Raw genomic sequence first — 22,325 nt, forward strand, 5'->3', positions numbered from 1 at the left:
ATTCTGAGCCAGCCTGATGAAAATGGAAAGCTCTTTCAAGTATAGGTGTAAGTGTATATCACTGAGCTGCACTTCCGTATCTCAAAAACCATTCGGCATATATTTAAAAATTTGATTTCCGATAAATCATCTGGGTACATATTTTCCTGTTTTATAGAACAGCTGTGAAAACTTCTATGAATAATCCCGGTGGTTACCGGACATTTACTAAGGGCCAGGCACTTTACATGTACTACCTCATTTAATCATTACCAAAATCCAACGAGTAGGAACAGTTGTCCCCATTTACAGAAGAAAAATTGAGGCCTAGAGGAGTTAAGGCCACACGATAGGAAATGTGAGGACCTATAACCCAGCGGGACCCTATGAGGCCTTCCAAGAACAGACTCCCACCCATGTCCTCTGCCTGCCTTTTGTCTGTAGAAGAACTTTAGTCAAAGAATAAATTTAATCAGACAAGTGAGAAAATGCAGAATGAAACACAGTCAAGCAAGAAAAAATAATAATACGTTAGCCAGTAACCAAAGTCAAGGACATTTATTTCTTCCCTAAGGACTATAGATACTATTCTGAGCCGTGTCCTTTGAGCTGTTTTGCAGATACTGAAACCCCCACCAGGTGGAAGAAGTTAACTGTATGCTGCCCACAAGCATGTAGACCACAGACCGGTTGGAACCGGAAGGTTGATGATGCTGACTCCCGATTACACCACCATCAACCAATCAGAATGGCTGGAGTCCTTTATTGGATGACATACCATTCCATGAGCTGATCACACACCCCATAAAACCCCCACCCTCACCCTGTCTTTATAAACTTTTCCCTGAAAGCCTTCGGGGAGTTCGGGTCTTTTAAGCACCAGCTGCCCTGGACTCCTAGCTTGGCACCTGCAATAAAGCTATTCTTTTCTACTCCACCCAAAACTCTGTCTCTGAGATTCAGTTTGGTGTCAGTGCACAGAGGCCAGGTTTCGGCATCAGACCTGGCCTGTTCCTCGCCGTCACATGTTACTGCCTTCCTGACGCCGGAGCTGGCTGGGAAAAGCCTGGGGGAACGTCACTTAGGGATGCTGTAGAAGGAGCTCTCCATTTATTCCACACACATTTGGTGAGCACCTGCTCTGTGTGTGCCAGGTTCTGTGCTTACCTCTAGGGACACGACCGTAAATGGGGTAGAGTCTCTGTCCTCAAGGCAAGGCACTCATGTGCATGGCAAGCTGCACTGAGATGGGGTCTATGGGGGCTGGTTGATCAAGGTCAAGGATCTCAAACTCAAATATCTACACTCGCCAGGCGGAAAACAGAAGTGTCCTAGGCACAGGACGTAGGGAATGCGTGTCTGTGGCCGACTCCAGCGAGCAGGCCCTTCTAGAGCTGAGCCGTCACCACTCAGCTCCTGCAAATTGTCAACAGGAGGAAATGCCTGTTCAGTGTTACCCAATCCTCTGATTTTTAAAAAACAGATCCTGGAAATTCAGTTTATGTGGATTTCCCACTTTAAAAAATATGGGGGCCAAGCAAAGCTCTTGAGACCCTTGTTTCCTGTGGGCTGTCACTGCATGACATCTGGCTGAATTCAAAGCCTCTTCCAAGTTCTAGGGAAAGCCTCAGACCACTGTGATTCTTCTGCTGTGACCTTTCCCAAGTGCTTAATATGCGAAATGTGAAGGGTTTGTAGCAAGATACAATTCAGTTCAGTTCATGGTGCCAAAAATGGAATATGGTTAAAATAAACAGTAATATCTAAGCATATCACATAAACAAATTCATGGGGAATGTGTCCTATGTGATTCTCTTTATTTAGATTTTTTAAGGTTACTTTTTAAATAGATTCATATGTATTCAGAAAGTACAAAAAGTAATACACTGAAAAGTCTTCTTCCTACTGATGTCCCGTAGCCTCCCAATTCCAGAGACAATCAATGTTATGCATATTCTTCCAGAGATACAAGTAAATTGTATATATATTTAATATATATGCTTTTTGCTCTTTGTACACAAATGATAGACTCTATACTTTTTTATGTTTTACTTTTTTTTTCATTAATAATACCCATAGGAGAATTTCCTTATCAGTGTATATCAAGCTGCCTCATTCTTCTTGATGACTAAGGAGTATTTTATTGAACAACGTACCATAATTTATCTAACTGGTCTCCCAATCGATGGGCATTGAAAGTTCCCGATCTTTCATTACATAAAAAATACTGCTTGAATGAATAATCCTGTACATACACCATTTTGCACATGCAAATTCCTAGAAGTGTGGAATTGCTAGGTAAAGAGATAAGCACATTTGTAATTTTGATACTATTGTTATATTGCCCATCATAGAGGTTTTAAATCTGACTCCTACTGGTGATGTAGGATACTGCCTATTTCCCCACAACTTTTCCCAACATGGTACAGCTGACCCTTGAACAACACAAGTTTGAACTGCACGGGTCCGCTTATGTGGTCCACTTTCAATAAATATATTGAAAAATTTTTTGGCATTTTGTGATGATTTGAAAAAACTCTCAGATGAACCATGTAGCCTAGAAATATTGAAAAAATTAAGACCAAGTTAAGCATGTCATGAATGCATAAAGTATATGTAGACATTAGTCTATCCTTACATAGGCATAAGGTGAGTGATATTTAATATAAAATTAAAGTGTTCATTTTCTGTGTCATAATTTTGGTTTCAAAGAATTACATTATCGTACAATATGCCTTTCTCACTCGTATTGGAGAAACTGCATATCAGTCTATCATCACAGGTAAGTGGTGTTTTAAAAAATGTAACAATGTTTCCAATACTGTATTATGAATATGACTGTAATACTGTATGACATAAACATTTTATATCAATTCATTCATTAGTGCATAGGCTTGGCTGCCATGAAGCAATTGTATTATCAATTACACTAGGCGACCATAAAGCAATTATATTGCTGCTTCTTCATTTTCAATGCTTGAGTCACTATATCTGTTAATAAATATGGACTTCTTTTTTACATTATCTTTTCATTTTTGATGTCTAGTGTTAGTAATACATATAACATCTACAGTGTTTTGTATCTTATAAGACAATGTTAATGTAGGTACTGACAATTTGTCTATAAACAGACGATGTAAGCTTACAGTATCGATAAATACAGTATACTACTGTAAATGTATTTTCTCTTCCTTTTGATTTTCTTCATAATATTTTCTTTTCTCTAGCTTACTTTATTGTAAGAATACAGTATGTAATACATATAACATACAAAATATGTGTTGATCAACTATTTATGTTATCTATAAGCTTCTGGTCAACAGCAGGTTATTAGCAGTTAAGGTTTGGGGGAGTTGTAAGTTACATGTGGATTTTGACTGCACAGGGTGTTGGCACCCCTAACCCCTGCATTGTTCGAGGGTCACCTGTATGTTGCCAAGCAGTTTGATCTTTAACAATCTCAGTGGCTATTACTGCGGTGTTGCTTTGTACTTCTCTTATATGGCATATGTTAATATATTTTGGAACTGTTTTTTTCTTTCTTTCACTAAATTGTCTGTTCAAGTCCTTTGCCCATTTTTTCTGTTGAGGGGTTGCTCTTACGGATTTGTTAGACCTCTTTACATATTCGGAAAATTAGCCCTTTATGAAGGAGTGAATATTTTCTCTAAGTTTGCTATATTTTTTAAGTTTATGGTAGTTTTTCAACATAGAATTTTAAATTTTTATGAAGGCAAACTTCTTTTAATGGGTCCTGGATATTTGTGGTCAAATTTTAAAGACCTTCCTCACTATGAAAGGCTAAAGGTATTCTCCCATAGTATCTTCATTCTTTTAGTGTTTCCTTTTTGGTGCATTTTAGTCTTTGATTTCATTTGAATTGATCTCAGTGTATGGTGTGAGGTATAGATTCAACCTCATCTTTCTTTACAACTGGCTCCAGAGTTTTCCCAAAATGTGTACTGAATAGTTCATTTAGGAATACCAGCTCCCTACCTCTGCATGTTTTCAGCTTCTTCAATGGTCTCAGGCAAAGTCTTCCCTTTGGTCTCTGGGAGCAATAACACCAGTCCTCCAGCAATCAGGCCAACTACAGCTGAAAACCAACAGACGCAAGTCACATTCAGAACTGAACCATGCTGGCTCTATAATTAAACTTCTCCTTATTTCTTAAAAAAAAGTGGGTTTTTTTTGCTGATTTCCTTACAGATTCCTTTGCTATCTCTGACTGCCCTATTCCCCATCATAAATATTTTGCCCATTCCAAACTCTGCTGGATTACAATTCCTTATAGGGAAATGAAATACTTAACATTTTGAGTCAAGGTTATTCTAGGCTAGAGGACATTGCCATGATATTAAGATACTTTGGAGTCAGAAAATAACTCTGAAAAAGAACCAATGCTAAGAAAAGAAAGAATATAGCTCTGCCAATATAAAGCACTCAGTAAAGAAAATGAGTCAGAAACTTGGATCATTACCAGCGAATAAAAGTAATGAATATGCATTATTTCATAACAGCATTAAATAGTATAGCCAGGCCTTTTATTGGATTTTTATTTATTTATTTTTGCTTTTTATTTTTTTAATTGAAGTATAGTTGATGTTCAATGTTGTGTTAGTTTCAGGTGTACAGCAAAGTGATTCATATATATATATGGATATATATATATAGTCTTTTTCAGATAGCTAGGCCTTTCTGTTCTGATTCAGGTATTGGATAAATTTCTCTTATTCCTTTTTTCCTTTGTCTCCAGCTGTAATTTTTTGCAGATGTTGGTGTTTTTGTTCCTCTAAATTCCCATTAAGATTTTAGGATTTACGGTTACATCTTTATATGTTTTTCCATCATTGAATGCAGGAAATAGGATGTGGGTTCTTTTGCTAGCTGGGGGGTTTCAAAAAATGCCTGCTGGACTCCACTTTTTGCACGCTTAAAACTGGCAGAAATACGGGCCTCCAGTGTGCAGTGGTTCAGGGCAACGGCTGTAGCTCTGAGCACCTGGGTCTAGTACTGACACCCCGAGTACTGGTCTCAGAGCCCTGAGAAGTTCTATGATCCCCCTGATACTCCAGACTCCCCGACAGAAAGTGGGGTGGTATCTCCACCACAAAGACTTGTTTAGAGGCTGAAATGAATTCATATTTGTTAAGTGCTTAGAAGAGTGCCTGACACATGGCATGAACTAAATAGTTAACTACTCAAGATCTCCCCAAACCTCGAGAGATTCACTTGGTTGTAACTCATGCAAACAAGAGACATATTCAGCTGGCTTCGATTCTCTGCAGTGAGTGAACTGTGAAGAATATATTAGATAATCAAATTATCATCCATTTAGTACTATATATTTGCAAAGATAGGCCTAATTAACTAGGATATCCCTTATCAATTTTTCCAGTGCTCTTTCAATGATGATTTTCCAATGTGTTTATTTGTTGGTTTTCAGGCTTCTAGATGACCATTTCGGGCTATTTCAAGAGCACAATTGGCACACCATTATTGTGTGAAAAGAGAAAGAAAAAGTGTAAAACTGTCAGCTTTGCTTCCTGCTAGCTATTAAAAGTTGGTGAGAGAAGGAAACTACCAGCAAAATAAAATTGAGAATTGTCTTTGAGTTTACTTCAATGTTGAAATGCAGTTAAAATCCTTTATCTTTCGATGGAAAGGCAAGGTCCGAGGGAGGGTCTGGGTATGGGGGGATCCTCTGGGTCTGGACTTAGCAATTTTTTGGTTAAATGGTACTAAGAGAAACCAAATATGTACTAATGAAGTAACTATTTTCTACCCAGAAATGTCCCGCTGACCCATGCATCACTCACTGCCCATCTAAGGGAGTGGGCAAGATTGGGATGGAAGGAAGGATCCAGAGTGTGTGAGGGAGCTTCCCCAAGATGGAAAGGGGGCTCTGGGGTCAGGTCCCTTGGCCAGAGCTGAGGGAGGAAAGAATCTGGGCCACGTGCCTCCCAGCAGGGCCAGCCACGCTGGTCATCTCAGGATAAAGAGCTCGTGTTCTATCAACCTGGGCCATCCTGTTATTAAGTTGGAACGCGGAGACATTCACTGGGTCTCTTTCAAGGCTGAGTTCTAGCAACGGTTTGGAGCTGTTGCTGGCAGATCTATGGCAGTAGAAAATTTCCCCTTCACAAATCCCTTGAGAAGAAGGGAATGAGTAGAGACACTTGTGTGTGACAACGCATGACACTAAGGGGAGAACCATCTGCTAACCCCCTGCTGGGCATCCGGGCTGGGCTTTCCCTTGCCCACCCCCCAGATTAAGTCTTGTATGCCCATGGGGAAAAGTGTTACATTTCTGTCAAATTAAAAGAAAGACTCAGGGACTTCCCTGGTGGTGCAGTGGTTAAGAATCCGCCTGCCAATGCAGGGGACCCGGGTTCGAGCTCTGGTCCGGGAAGATCCCACATGCCACGGAGCAACTAAGCCCGTACGCCACAACTACTGAGCCTGCGCTCTAGAGCCCGCGAGCCACAACTACTGAGCCCATGTGCCACAACTACTGAAGCCCGCACACCTAGAGCCCGTGCTCCGCAACGAGAGAAGCCACCGCAGTGAGAAGCCCATGCACCGCAACGAAGAGTAGACCCCGCTCGTCACAACTAGAGAAAGCCCGCGCACAGCAATGAAGACCCAGCACAGCCAAAAATAAATAAATAAATAAATAAAGACTCAGAATGCGTCTGAAAGAAGATTGAAATGTGTCCATCGAGACCTTGGGGCTAACACTGACAAGGTGAGTGTTAACGTATATGGCTCTGGAGCCGTGTCTGCGCGGACGCACAGAAGGAGAGGACCTGTACCTCCGTCTACCACTGTGGGGAAAGACAACGGAAATGCCCAGGATTCCCAGCCCCTTTCACAGTCTGCAGACTTCGCGTTCAGCATGTGCTGATAATTAGGTTTGTCCCTCGCCTTCTCTCCTGTGGGCTGGTCAGGGAGAGGCAGGCTCAGTGTCTGTACATCCTTCAGGGTCAGAGGGAAGTGCTGTGCCCATATGCTCCTTAAGTCTAATTGCCGAGGAATCTGAAGACCGGGGTGCCCAGCACGCACACAGGTGTTCCTGTTATTCTAACGCATTTTCTTGGTCTTTGTTTCCCCTGGGTTTTGAAATTGCCCTTTGCAAAATTTTAACCGCCTTTTTTGAAGTAATGAAGTAAAAGCATTTGTATTTTTCTACATCTGGGCATAGAGGAGGCAGAAAGAGTGAGCTCTTGGACAAAGGGGTGGAAATCAGTGAGGAGAGAAGGGTCTTCTTCAGGGGAAACTCCACCTCACTCTCCCTTGACTTTGCACCTCTATGGGCATAAGTCCTCGTGGGCTCCCAGACTTGAGTGTTGGCAGATGCTAATACTATTGGTAATACTAGTATTACTACACTACTGGTAGTACCAATTACTAGTCATACTTAGTAGTTACTTGCAAACTTGTTTCGAGGTAGAAACATGGAGGCCTCTTAAAAGTGGGTTTTCATTCAAAGACATCTCTGAGGATTTCTTACCAAAAACCACCAGTGGAAGCTCATGCCAGATGCTGGTGAGCCGGTAGACCAGGAATGGCGTGATGATGCCCCCGATGTCACACATGGAAGAGCAGACGAGGACCCCAAGGTTCCTGAAACAGAGGACACTGATGCATCCTTTGACTTACCAAAGGACAGTGGTTATCTCCCACACCCCCCCAGATAAATACTTCTCCAAATCATTGAAATGTGTGTGTGAACTGAAAGTGTACATGTTATTGTCAATGCACATAAATGATACATGGTACATAATTCCATTCATATTCTGTTGTACTTGTTTTATATGAACTTTCTTGAAGATTTTTAATTGGTGTTGGGGACAATTTTCATTTTTTACTTTCATCACTGTCTCCCCTGCTCTGTTCTATGGTCCTGCTCGGGCTACTCTCCCTCATGTTGACCTTTGGTCATCCCTCTCTGGCAATTCAATAGCTTCTGTTCTTATCACATGGTTTCTGTGTTTTACCCTATCCTGTAAGTGTGAGGTGTGACCTGCATACCGCCTTGAAATGGTCTCAACCTCTCTTACCCTGCATTTTGAAATGTAAGCTGTCCTCCCTAGAGATGATCATACTAAGTAAGTCAGAAAGAGGAAGATAAATACCATATATACCACTTATACGTGGAATCTAAAATATGACACAAATCAACTTATCTACAAAACAGAAAAAGACTCACAGACGTAGAGAACAGACTTGTAGTTGCCAAGGGGGAGGGGATGAGGGAGGGTTGGATTGGGAGTTTGGGATTAGCAGATGCAAACTATTACATATAAGATGGATAAACAACAAGGTTCTACTGTATAGCACAGGGACACAGGGAACTAGATTCAATATCCTGTGATAAACCATAAAGGAAAAGAATATGAAAAAGAATGTGTGTATGTATATATATATATATATATAATGACTGAATCACTTTGTTGTACAGCAGAAATTAACACAACATTGTAAATCAACTGTACTTCAATACAATAAATTGAAGAAAAAAGTACGGTGTCCTCTGCTGGCACCTGTGGTCGTTCTCACCAGTAAATAAATGTCCCAGCTGCTTTCTTCATGCTGAAGGAAATGTGCTCACCTGATGCATGTGGGGTACAGTTCCGCATTGACCAGGCAGACCATTTCATAGGCCATTGTAATCCCCATTCTACCCAAGCATGCGACAGTAACTCTTAGCCAGCGTAGATCTGAAGGGGAAAACACACCACTGACACATGCTGTGCTCACTCCCTGGTCTCCCAACAGTGCCCCAGGGGCATTTGCAAGGAGAAAGTGCACCCTCCAGAATGGGACAAGAATGCACAATCGGTTCTTCTATAGACTCAGGACAATTCAGCAAAACTCCCCACATCTGTTTGTTTTAGCCTCGGACACAATCCTGATACTCTCTTCACTTTAGACCCCAGTGATTAATGACCACACAATTATACCAGCTTCCAAAGTTGCACCAACTTTAGTCTATAGAAGTCCCCCAAAAGAAATAGCATACACCCCCCAAAAATAGCATTTTTCTCTTTGTGGTCTTCTAACCCCTGCTCTGGGCCAGCTCGATGGCCTGTGGCATGGGTCCTCCTAGCCTCTCTTGTTATATTACATCAAAGACCCACTGGGTGTTATTATATTACATCAGGGAACCACTGGGTGCCACTGTTCTTAAAGGCAGAGTTGCCATATGGGTTCACTCAGGAAGGTCCCAGATATTTTGTTCATTCTTTCCAAATTGACTTGGATGTTAAATGACATGGTCTTTCTCTCAAAGGGCTGTAATACCCCCTCTTCTCAGGGCCTTGGAAGACAAGACTCCAGCTTGGCCTGACACTTACCCTCAGGGATAAAAACCGAGGCTAAACAGGCTGCCCCTGCCACCATATTTGATGCAGCCCATGGATGACGGCGACCCACGCGGTCAATTGTGACGAGGATGATGAAGGCGGCCGGGAATTCGACCAGGGCAGAGTAGAGGAAGTCCAGGTAGATGTTGCTCCCGGCGAGGCCCATGTACATGATGAGGCCCTGGTAGAGAACAGAGCTCGTGAACCTGAGCAAAGAGGAGAGCTCAGGTCAAGCCAGGTGCCAGGAGCAAGTCACAGAAAGGTTGATTGTAGGTCATCTTTTTTTGTCCTCTTATTATGGCTTTTCCCTCTATCCCATTGCTTTAACATCATCTGACCCACTGCGGGGGCTGGCTGTGACCCCAGAACCAGGAAAGGGGAAGGATTAGGCTAACATTCCTTGACCAAATTGAAAGGCAAGAAGAAATGTCTTACTAGAGTGATTTATTTAGTAAACTGTATCAAGCTATTAGTGGTTGTTAATTATTTTTCTCTTTGTGGTCTTCTAATGCAGTCGAAATCACAGGGATTGACTGCTTAATCCAAATATTAGGAACCCAGGAGACCAAATGGGTACCAAATGCCCAAATGGGTACAGGCCCACTTTTGATGATTTATCTTCTGACGTGATACAGCAACATTTTGATCTAGTTTTGTTGGCTAAAATTGTTTGTTGTCTGTAATGGAAAATATGAGGATGATTAGCAAGAATCACAATTACTCAGAAAAAGAAAGGATAATGAAGCCAAATTTCCCTGATGCATTTTACATGCAATATCGTGAAGGCTGCTAAATTAATTCCTGATGAGCTTTGCTTTTGTCAGTGACCATGAAGCTTCTTTTGGCAGATGTGAGTTGTCCCAGTGATGCCGCCCGGTGAAGGGAAGCATGCTGCAGCAAAGGAGGCTGTTGCAGGGCCCACAGCACAGGGCTCTGGAGCAGCCTGCAGGTGGTGAGGACGGTCAGGCTTGCTATTGGATTGTGGAGACAGTGGATTATTCCTGTGGTTTATTCTTTTTTTTTTGAATTTTTGAATTTTGTTTTATTTTTTTATACAGCAGGTTCTTATTAGTTATCCATTTTATACCTATTAGTGTATATATGTCAATCCCAAACTCCCAATTCATCACACCACCACCACCCCCTGCCACTTTCCCCCCTTGATATCCATACATTTGTTCTCTACATCTGTGTCTCTATTTCTGCCCTGCAAACCGGTTCATCTGTTCCTGTGGTTTATTCTTGTTCAGGAAGTTTACTTATTTATTTTCTCCAGGTAGAAAAGAAAAATAAAAGGCCTTGTACAATCAGGAGAGATGTATACTCATCATCAATTAATCTATACAACAAGGACCTACTGTATAGCACAGGGAACTGTACTCAATATTTTATAATAACCTATAAAGGAAGAGAATCTGAAGAAGAATATATACATGTACATGTATATATATACACATATATATAACTGAATTGCTGTGCTGTACACCTGAAACTAACACGATATTGTAAATCAATTATACTTCAATTGAAAAAAATTAAAATATACCAATAGTTCTCAGTTTGGCTATATATTAGAATCACCTGGAGGGTTTTGAAAGTATTGGTTCCTGGGCCCTTCCCTCGACCAATTAAATCCATATCCTTGTCAGGGAGGGGTCTGGCCTTGGCATTTTACTATCTCCCAGGTGATTCTTTTTTTTTTTTTTTTTGCAGTATGTGGGCCTCTCACTGTTGTGGTCTCTCCCATTGTGGAGCACAGGCTCTGGACGCGCAGGCTCAGCGGCCATGGCTCATGGGCCCAGCCGCTCCGCGGCATGTGGGATCTTCCCGGACCGGGGCACGAACCTGCGTCCCCTGCATCGGCAGGCGGACTCAACCACTGCTCCACCAGGGAAGCCCAGCCCAGGTGATTCTTAAGGGAAAGCCAAGGTTGAGAATGTAGTGATCTATGCATTGGGACTGTAAGCTGATTTCAACATCTGCCTGAGAAAAATGATTTCAGGAAAACCACCTATAAATGAGCCTACTTGCAATCCACTGTTGATGCTAACTGGACCCAGGCTATGTTTTGAAGGTACTCTTTGTCCCTCCCTTTATGTGGATGATTCAGATTAAAAGAATTTGGAAGGATTTTGAAGTGAAAAATAATCTTTACCAGTTGTACATCAAGATCAAAGTGTGTTTCCTTATCTGAGGGGTTCTGACCAAGTCAAGAAATGAAGGATTCAACTTCTCACCAACTTCCTCATCAGATCCGGGGCTCTAAGAATAGAAAAAATAGGAACAGCTTTGTATATTTCATGATGGCATCCCAGGGTCATCCAGGGAACACAATGCCTTACACTTGCTGAGTGCTTTTAAGGTGCCCAAGACTAGCTAAGCCCTTCACACACATTAGCTTGTTTAATCATTACAACTACCCTACAAGTTAGGTCTACAATTTTCACCCCATTTCACAGAAGAGGAAGCTGGGCTACAGAGAAGTGAGGTAACTCATGCACGTATATAAAGGGATACTGCTGGTAAAGCAGGTGGGGTAAAATCAAGGCCCAGCCCAGTGGCCCTGAGGGCTGAGGGCATTGACACGCCCTCTCTGCACACCTGGACCAGTGTGTGGCCTAAAAGTCAGGAGAGTGATCTGGGACCCTGGCACTCAGTCCAGCAATGGAATCGCCTGGAGCTCGTTAGAATGAAAGATCTCAGGCCCCAGCCCAGACAGATGGAACCCGAATCTGCATGTTCACAAGGTCCCCAGGTGATCCTGTGCACAGAATTGAGAAGCCCTACTCTAGATGACACAGTAGGTGGTGGAGGGGATATTTCATCTCCAGGGTTCAGGAAGCAGAACCTTTGTGAGACCCACTCCCCTATGTCTCCTTCCTGGAGCAACACATGATGTTGTGTGAAAGATCCAGGAACGAGGGGAAGAAGTCTCCAGGAGACCAGCAGTGACCAGACTTACCACCCTCACGTGAACTCTGACCTTGAGCGAGACAGTGACCCACATGTGCCTTATTCCCTGGCCAGTTTCTGAGAGGATCTGAAATCCAAGAATCAGTGCTATGCCTGTCATTTATGGGAAAAAATACATATTCCAAACACCCAGAAACCAGAGAGGAAATGAAGAAAAAGAGCTCTGAGCCCCCAAATCCTCACTCTAAATGCCATGTCAATCTCAAATTCTTACAGGTCACTCATCTTAGAGCCTCATCAGAAATGACTTACTCTTATTTCAGTATAAATTCCTAATAAGCTTGATATTCTCTTTTCCAAGCCTTGTCAGATGAAAAGGTTTAAATTAAAGGTGATGAGGTCCGCTAAAGGCAAAACACTAAATGCAGAGAAAATGAACACTTCAGTAATTTGTTCTATTCAGGAAGGCAGGGGTTGCTTAAAATATTTTGGGATAATTTCTATCCAAAATTTTAAAAATTCTAAGAAATTATTTGTGTTTGAAGAATCTTCCCTCTGGGGAAAACCTCCCTCCCCGAGGATGTTGATGGACATACAGGCAAACAAGACTTCAATACCGGGGCCTAAGGGGCAACATGGTCAAGATGTGAACAAGATAGAAGCTCCTCATTTGACTTTTAAAACTTTTGGCTTCCTTTAGTTTTGTTTTCCATCTGCTTAAAATATTCTACCAGGGAACCACAAGTCTTAGTACACCAGAAATATCCTGTTGCACATGGTGGGTGGGCCCCTTCTGCCACTCCCCACTGAGACAATGCACGGTTTTCCCAAATCTTCCTTTTCACTGTTCCCTGATTTGATACTTCAGCTGCTGACTCACCTGAAGAGAGGCAGGCAGAGATTTTCCATTTTTCTTTGCTATGTGCTTAATGATTTTCATGGCTTTAGCATCTTTGTTCTGGGAGATCAGCCACCTAGGAGACTCAGGTACACACCTAGGGCACAGAAAAAGTGTCATCAGTGCTGTTAAGTGAAGGGGAAAATCTTACTGAACACCCACCCCCAGGGATCATAGCAGATTTCTGTGGGGGATCTTACACAGTGAGGTTTGGTTGGATCTACAAAGGAAATAAAACTGTGCAGGGGCTACACAGCAAAGGGAACCATCAACAAAATGAAAAAGAAGCCTACTGAATGGGAGAGAATATTTGCAAACCATGTATCTGATAGAGGGTTAATATCCAAAATATATAAAGAACTCATGCAATCCAATAGCAGAAAACCAAGCAATTTAATTTAAAAATAGGCAGAGTATCTGAATAGACATTTTTCCAAAGAAGACATACAGATGGCCAACAACTACGTGAAAAGATGCTCAACATCACTAATCACCAGGCAAAAGCAAATCAAAACTACAGTGAGGTATCACCTCACACCTGTCAGAATGGCTGTTATCAAAAAGACAAGAAATAAGTGTTGGCAAGGATGTAGAGAAAAGGGAATCCTGGTGCACTATTGGTGGGAATGTAAATGGGTGTGGCCACTATGGAGAACAGTATGGAGGTTCCTTAAAAAAATTAGAACTACTGTATGATCCAGAAATCCCACTTCTGAATATTTATCTGAAAAAAACAAAACACCCCAAATACCTATTTTCTACTCTTCTGTGGAGCTTGTAGAATTGTAAGAAAATTAAATTTGACTCTATTGAGTGAAAGTGGCAAGAAGTGCTTCAGAAATAGTCAGAACTTGGATAATAGGTGGGCCTTCTCTGTCATGCTAAAGCATTAGGTCTTTATTCTGAAGGGTATCAAACTACTGAAAGACGTTTAAGCAGGAGAGTAACGGGGTGGGCCTGGATTTTTACAGTGCGGCGTGAAACATGGATTAGAGGATGGGAAAGCTGATGCCAAAGAGACCAGTTATGAGTCTACCCAGAAATCCAGGCAAGACATAATGGATTCCTAATGAGAATAGGGGAAAAAAGGGATGGTTTCAGAGATATAAAGGGGGTAGAAAGGATATAGGGATGAAACTAAGGACCACTCTCAGAGTTTTACTGGCTTTTGGAGGAGAAATAGGCTTCCTGGGAAGGGTTGAGATGTTTAATTCTTAGATAAGACAACTATGGGAAGAACAGGTAGATATGTCCAGGAGCTAAATAAGTGGGTTTTTTCATAGGAGAGAGATTTGATTGATAATCTAGCATCCCTCTTGCTTTATCTCAGGTAAACTTGCTTTAGGAGTTTCTGATAGTTTCTTCTGCTTTTACTGTTTTCCATGTTTCCCATGGGCAGGGGTGACAAACATATTTCACTTGCCCTGGTAACTCTGATTGATTGGTTTGGTCTCTCTGGGGTTCCATGTTGGCCTAATCTGGGATAAAGACTGCTGTGATTGATTGGGGATGTCTGCTTTGGGCATGGTACTGGAAGTGGTGACAAAAGTGCCATATTTCCCCTTCTCTGGCCTGAAGTTTCTTCTGAGGAAGGGCAGAATAAGAACAATAATATTGTCAGTCTCTTTAAAGGGTATCATGGCTACTGGAAGCTACTTTAAACACCACAAAAATAAGGTGAAAAATGTGAGATCCAAGTCATAAAACTCTTAAGGTCAAAGTGAAAGAACATCTGATTTCCAGAGGGGAAGACAGGTTAAAGCTTATGATTTTTATCCCTGAAACATGGACCTGGGTTTCCTGTGAAACAGAAGAGTGAAGGATATCTTAGTTTCGAAGGATGGTGTGCATTGGGGAAGACGGTCTCTTTAGCTAAATAAAATATTTCAGTCTATCTCCTCTTGTTCCACGTGGACTTACCAGTAATAGAGCAAGAAGCAGAAGTTGGGCAGAGTCACTGTGAACTGCAGCCACCTCCAGTGCGGAAGGACGTATGCCACCCCAGCAAGCACCAGGAGCCCAAACGTAAAGGCCACTTGGTAAAAAATCCCCACCGTTCTCCGGTAGCTCAGCCCAACAAGTTCTGTAACTGCAGAGAGAACCCACATGGTCAACGCAAGTCAGTACGACAGTGCGTTGGCTGTCTAACTATGGGGAAACTAGAATGCCAACTCAAAAAGTAGTCCAAGTTCTAGAATTTTCTATACAGCCCTCTGAAAACTTTTAAATGTTCTTTGGGACCTATTTTGTTATGATTCCTGCTGTTGTGTTAATTAATGTAAAATCTTATAATCCCATATTACATGGGGTAAACATTGACTTTAGAGCATAGATGATTTTCACGTAAATGAATAGCTCAATATAACTTGTCCTCTTACATGAGTTAAACATTTTCTTGGCAATCCTGTTAATGTGTTTAAATGGCTTGGAAACCTGGTGGTGGGGTTCCAAGCTGACCGGAGTCAGCTAGTACTGGCTTGCAAGAACTGATTTTTAAATTTTCAGGAATTTTACAAGCTGGTTTTTAACCCATTGGTATCTTAAAAGCAGTCATGGTGGGAGTATTTACAACTTAGAAATTGGAAAACACTGTGAATCAGGCTTTTGATTTTCTAAGACCTGGTGTATGAGCATAACACTGTACATGGTATAATAATCAGCCTTATCTAATCCCATGACTACAGCATGGCAGAAGTATGAAGTCTGTGGTACATGGATTTAAGAAATAGTCATTTTTATATTACAGATATTCTAGAATTGAGATTCTAGATATTCCATGAACCACAGAGTTTTGCTTTAAATGTTTGGTGATCATGTTAAAGACTTCAACTATTTGTAAACCAAATAGAAATGCACTCTAAAATTATTTCTATAAATCACTGTGAACTATCCAAAAGCATTTTAAAAAAACAGACAAAATTATGTACATGCTTAGTAAATGGAAATGTCTGTCTTTCAGAGTGGTTGGGGTCATAGATGAGGTCTTGGGGTGGCAGGTAGAAAGAGGGTGAATGAGAGGTGCACCTTAGGGACATCCAGAGGGACTGGAGAAGAAATTAATGGGAGAAGGATGAAATTTAAACTCAAATTCTACATATTTCTACATGTCACGTGTATGAGAAACCAAACTTCCCATCGAATAACTGCGTACATTAATTCCTTTGTTGCCCAGACATAGATCAGGTGACGACCATGACAGGCACCTGAGAATATTAGGCACCATCTCCTCTTCATCTCATAGAATCCCCCAAATTAACTTTACTGGGTCATATTTTAAGCACACGTATTCTAGTTCTCCTGTGCGAAATGAAAGATTGATTAATATTATTTTAATTTCAGTGTCCATTTCCCTTTGTGTAGATGCTATTTGAATGTAGCAGAAGGGCACGCAATGATGGAGTGAATTCCCAAGATCTAATTGTGGTGGCAATTCTCCTTAATATGAATTTACAGATGCTCTGCTGTTATAATTCAAATATTCTCTTATAATCCATGGAGCTTAAGCATAACCCTGGTTCCTAATGAGTAGGATGTAAATGATATTCCTGGTCCTACACATGGCTCACTGAGGAACCGAGACTGACCACAGTACTTCTATCCTTGGTTTCCTTGCATATACATTGAGGCTAACTGTGGTTTGCTAGAATGGATGGACTCAAATTAATAAAGCCCCTTATAAATCTAATACATTCTCATCAATGAATTTTCTCTCTGTAAAGCCTGAAGGCTAGATTTCCTCTCTATGGTACACCCCAGGGCACAGAAAACAAAAATTCCTGAAGAGTTATATAAGAGTTTGGATGGCATGATGTTTACTCTCATTCCTGCTTCATTGTTTTCTTTCTAGGAGGAATGCAGAATGAGTTTACTGAAAAGATTTCAGAAATTCTTTTGATACAGAAGAAAATTCTTTCAACATTGTCTTGAAGCTGAGTCCATTTTCCTGTGCAGCTACCCTCACGTGATTGACTATATTTTGCCAGCAATGTCCCCCACAGCTACAATCACAAGCGTTCTTACTCAGGATGTAGCCTATTAACCAGCCTGCCTTGCTGACCAGTCCTTGGATCAAGCGAAAAATTAGCATCCATGTATAGGTTGGGGAAATAGCCATGAGAACTCCAGATGAAGCATTTATGAGGATTGTAATCAAGAGGCAGGGCTTACGGCCAAACCTGCAAGGAGAAAACAAAGAGAGGGAATGGAATTAGATTAGATTCATGAGGGTTGTAGAAAAATCATGGAAGTTATGGAACTCTAAACTAAAGTGGAGGTTATCTCTGAATTATGGAAATTCAGGAGGTACAGACTGATACCCACCAAGACAATCCCTGACTTCAGGTCAGTTCCATCAGGACTTTGCACCAGGGCACTATGTATAAACTTGAAGCCCAGTGAGGCCCATTCACCCTGGGCTGGAGCACCTCTCAGCCCCCCACTGTGGAGGGTATGTGGGGAGGGGGTGATTCTTCAGGCCACCCAGTGCTGAACGCCCCAAGGGCCCGTCTAGGTCTTCTGTCATCACATGAGCTGGGCCTTTGCACCAACAGTCTCAACTAGTTGCCCACTGAGGAGCTTTTGCTTTAGAAAAAACAAAATTCCGTGCTCAATGTATTTCCCCATCCATTTTCAACACTGCCTTTGGACTTCATGGTATTTGTGTGTCTCCACGGAAACGGTCTTTTGTGTGGCACTGTCATCATCTCACCTGTTGCCATCCCATAGGCCTTTGCCGTGGAGTACCTTAGCAGGATTGCTCCCGCACATTTTATTTGAGACTTGGGTCCCATCGGTTTAGGGACCTGGAGAGTGTCTCAGTGCACAGAGTAGATGGAAACGTGGGAACCTGGGTTTAACCTTGGCCTTACCGCTGACTGGGAGGTCGGGCGAGTTATGTGGCTTTTCTCAGTTTCTTCATCTGGAGAAGAGCTATTTGACCCAGCCTGACCAGGGGATTAAGTGTGGTATTACATCTAAAGAGCTTCGCACCCAGCCCTCCTCCCTCCCTCCCTCCCTCCCTCCCTTTGCGAAGCTGCCTCTCTGAAAGCTGACTTGAGGTTCAGTCTCTTTTTTCCACATTTCATCATGTCCTCTTGGTTTTGTTCTAAAAGACGCCCTAATTAGCTGTTAGTGGATATTTTAAAAACTCTTCATGCAAAGCAATGTCTTATTTAATTTTTGTTTGTTTATCCACTTCAAACTGAATGTCAGTAGTGCTGCCACGTCCTTAGCAGTGCACATTTGATGTGGCTGGACATTTTTTAATTGCTGCTCTTCTTTCAGGCAATTTGTGCTCTAGTGACCATTTCAAAACGAACTGACCATTTGAAAAGAATCCACAACATTGTTAATAATTACTTGGGATTATTAAGGCTTTAAATCTGAAATTTAAAGATCAAGCAGTCTCATTAGTAATTCATGGAAACTGCTAAACTTCTTAAAACCCTGTTTTGACCACATCATTTTAAACTTCTCAGTCAGTGGTTCCCCACTGTAAGCATATACCCCCTGGACGTTTATCCACAGCCTTCCAAAGTCACATCAGCACAATGTTTTAGCCTTTCTTCCTGAACCCATCCCTTTACCCTCAAAGAATTGATAAGTATGTGCTGAAGTGATAACTCTTCAACTTCCAAAGTTGACTCAGCCCAATCCCAAAGCACCATAATCATGCTCCTGTATATGGACAAAATCCCATGGCTGATGAGAGGGAACACTCACCATCTGAAACTCAGTGCGTGGAAACCTTCAGAGAATCGAATCTACCAATGCAGAACAGCTTCACTAGGGGACATGTTCACATAAAGACACAATGCTATTAAAACAATAAGGCAGGGACTTCCCTGGTGGCGCAGTGGTTAAGAATTTGCCTGCCAATGCAGGGGACACGGGTTCAAACCCTGGTCCGGGAAGATCCCACATGTGTGGAGCAACTAAGCCCATGCGCCACAACTACTGAGCCTGTGCTCTAGAGCCCGCAAGCCATAACTACTGAGCCCGTGTGCCACAACTACTGAAGCCTGCACACCTAGAGCCCATGCTCTGCAACGAGAGAAGCCACCGCAACGAGAAGTCCGCGCACCGCAACGAAGAGTAGCCCCTGCTCGCCACAACTAGAGAAAGCCCGCATGCAGCAACAAAGACCCAACACAGCCAAAAATAAATAAATAAAATAAAATAAAATAAAATGAAAAAACACAATGAGGCAGGGCTGGAAGAAATTTTGGCGATTTGGGAGAGTGGTTCGGGAACCTTCCCCCCACTTCCTACCCTCCCACAACAGAACCACTTAAGTGGTTAAATGAAAAACGAAGAGCAAATAAAAGAGAATGGGGTGAACTCCAGGACTGCTGGCTTCAAAAGTCCTTTAGCTACTTGCTACTCAGACTGTAGTCTGGGGCTATCAGCATCACGGTCAAGTGGTTAGAAATGAAGATTCTCAGGCCCACTCCAGACCCACTGGATCAGAATCATAACTCTAACAAAACCCCAGGTGGTTAATATGGACGTTACCATTTGGGAAGCACTGCTTTCATTTCACTGAGCCTCAGTCTCCTCATCTGCAAATGGGATAATAAACTCTCCTTTCAAAGGCTGTTACGATCCTAAGTGAATGGATGCCCAGTAAGATGACTGGCACATAGTACGTAGGGGAGAGCTAGTTTTGAAAGATTCCACAGAGTTGAGTAAGTTTGACTGAGACCCACTGGGACTTTGATTCTGCCTTGATCTCGTTCCACTGTGAAATCTGGACAGTGCAGTGCTGGCTCTTGAGAGCTGATTGATAGACTTTCAGAAAATTTGTGAGCTGATTGTTAAACACAGCCATTATTAAAAATGAAAGTACACACTTACAATAAAGTAAATTATGTTAAAACACATGTAATAAATATGCAAAACATCTCTTCCTAATTATTTTACTGTGTTTGACCATTATCTATGCTCAGGAAGTTTTTTTATGTCTATCTGTTGTAGTTGTATGGTGGAAATACCATAGAATGGTGAATATTCCTAGCCAACTCTGTGTTCAGTGACCTCACTTTGGTAGCTTGAAATGGACCACTGTGGGAGCCTTGACAACATGGAGATCAACAAACCCTACAAATTGAGGCTTTTTCCTTCAGAGAGTCAGTTGTTAAACATTTACAAGCCTGACACTAAATTACTGACCATTAGAGTAAAAAAACCTTGAATTGGTGAGAGATTACTTTTTTGGTGTCAGGTGATTCTGAAAATCATTCTTTAGGAGGTTTGAATGATGAAACAAATTAGACATCTTACAAAAGGTTTATTTTCAAAATCTCTAGCATGTATCCCTAGTCCCTCCCTCCTTCTACTTGCAAAGGTGACCTTCAGAAAGTCGACTTGGTGTAAGGCTCAGTATTCTTATTATAACCTGTTCATAATGTGCTCCTGGCTTTCTTCTAAAAGACACCTTCATCAGCTGTTAGGTCATATTGTTACAGGAGAGAACCAAGTCTGACTACATGTTGGATCTGTTTCTTTGACTTTAACCTTTGCTTTCTGCTCTTTTGTTCACTAAAGTGATACTGTCTCTACATAATGGCCTGCCTCAGGGAACCCTGCCCCTCTGCCTGAATGTTAAACCAAAGTGCCTTTGTTCAGGGAAACATCTGGACCCTGTCCACCTGCCGATGGCTGCAAGGAAGAAGAAATGAGCACATCCCCTCCCCGAGGCTGGCCATTCCAGGGGATATTTGCAAAACTTATGGTGTTTTTACTTTACTTCCTCATCTCCTCCCCCTCTCTGTTCTATAAAACAAACTGGCATCCAAACCCCGATAAGCTGGTTACTTTGGGGACCCAGCCTGCCATCTTCTCGGTCTGCTGGCTTTCCGAATAAAGCCGTGTTCCTTGTCTCAACACTTCGTCTCCAATTTATTGGCCTGTCAAGTGGCGAGCAGAGTGAACTTGGGCTCAGTAACAATATTTTAAAAATTCCTCATCGCTGACAATCTATTTTATTTAGTGTTGCTTTAATCTGTAGCATCAGATGGGTTTCCATGAGATTCTTGTTCCATTCTATAAAACCTGACAATTATTCAGTAATAGGCATTAAATGTGCAATAGATAGTGTCCTTTTCGGACCCGTAGGGTGGTTGCCTTCTTACGCACCCTTACCTGCATTCACAAACAGAAGAGAAGGGGGCAGCAACCAACCAGACTTCAGACAGTTTAAGAAAAAGAAAGAGAGGGCTGTACACAGCTTTGGGGAGAAGAATAATGAGTAGTCAATTTTGCATGGGAGATTTCAACAATAGGAACAAAATCATGAGGTCATCTAAGAAGGTGGTAATTGACCAGCTTTTTTTTTTTTTTTTTTTTTTTTTGCGGTACGTGGGCCTCACTGTTGTGGCCTCTCCGGTTGCGGGGCACAGGCTCCGGACACGCAGGCTCAGCGGCCATGGCTCACGGGCCTAGCCGCTCCACGGCATGTGGGATCTTCCCGGACCGGGGCACGAACCCACGTCCACTGCATCGGCAGGCGGACTCTCAACCACTGCGCCACCAGGGAAGCCCTTGACCGGGGATTTTAAGTCAGGAAGAGAATGATAATCGGTCTTCTACCCTGAGCGGGATGGGAATAATCAACGCATTCATTTAACCAGCTGTGAAGCTCAGTCCCCTGTTCGCTCACCTCTGTGCTGGCGAGTTGAGTGTTAGAATCTGCTCCTTACATTGGAAGAGCGAGTGGAGAGGGAACCGGGAGCCAGGGGTCCAGACTGCCACCCGCGGGGGGCAGGGCGCACTCCCGACTACCCGCGTCAGGGCGCCTCGCGAGACTTCAGGGGTCATTTCAGGGGTCATTTCCAAACCACCGGCCTTACTGCCAGTTCTGCGGCAATAAAAGTAAAAGCGAATGACCTTCCTCTGCACCTCACAAGCCTCTTTGCCACACAGCGTCCCAGGAGGAGCCTTTGAAGGGAGGCTGAGCAGACAGTTACAGAAGTGATGTGATGCATGGGGCTGCCTCGTGACCCAGCACCTTCACTGTCACCTTCCCTCCCTCCTGCTGCCACAGGGGGCCCCGGCTGTGACAGTTCAGACGCCCCTGAGGGTGTGATTGATTCAGCCATCCTTACTAATCTTTAACACACTTGCAAGTTTTAATCCAGACTGTAGTATCATCAGAGAAAATGTTCTAT

At 42.5% G+C, this 22,325-nt stretch overlaps 1 protein-coding gene across 1 annotated transcript in view; it reads right to left on the minus strand.

Moving 5' to 3' along the window:
* SLC22A2 (solute carrier family 22 member 2) overlaps positions 1–22,325 on the minus strand; it is a gene marked incomplete at both ends in the record, with an annotated part of 28,519 nt that overhangs the window by 2,187 nt on the left and 4,007 nt on the right. The window contains 8 exons of the mRNA XM_079716071.1: positions 3,976–4,075; positions 7,493–7,605; positions 8,594–8,702; positions 9,339–9,553; positions 11,503–11,609; positions 13,141–13,255; positions 15,079–15,247; positions 17,179–17,333. Of these exons, the coding sequence (XP_079572197.1) occupies positions 3,976–4,075; positions 7,493–7,605; positions 8,594–8,702; positions 9,339–9,553; positions 11,503–11,609; positions 13,141–13,255; positions 15,079–15,247; positions 17,179–17,333 (1,083 nt within the window). The remainder of the gene's footprint in view (positions 1–3,975; positions 4,076–7,492; positions 7,606–8,593; positions 8,703–9,338; positions 9,554–11,502; positions 11,610–13,140; positions 13,256–15,078; positions 15,248–17,178; positions 17,334–22,325) is intronic.

This window comes from Hyperoodon ampullatus, assembly GCF_949752795.1.
Source record: "Hyperoodon ampullatus genome assembly, chromosome: 12".
Taxonomy (NCBI): domain Eukaryota; kingdom Metazoa; phylum Chordata; class Mammalia; order Artiodactyla; family Ziphiidae; genus Hyperoodon; species Hyperoodon ampullatus.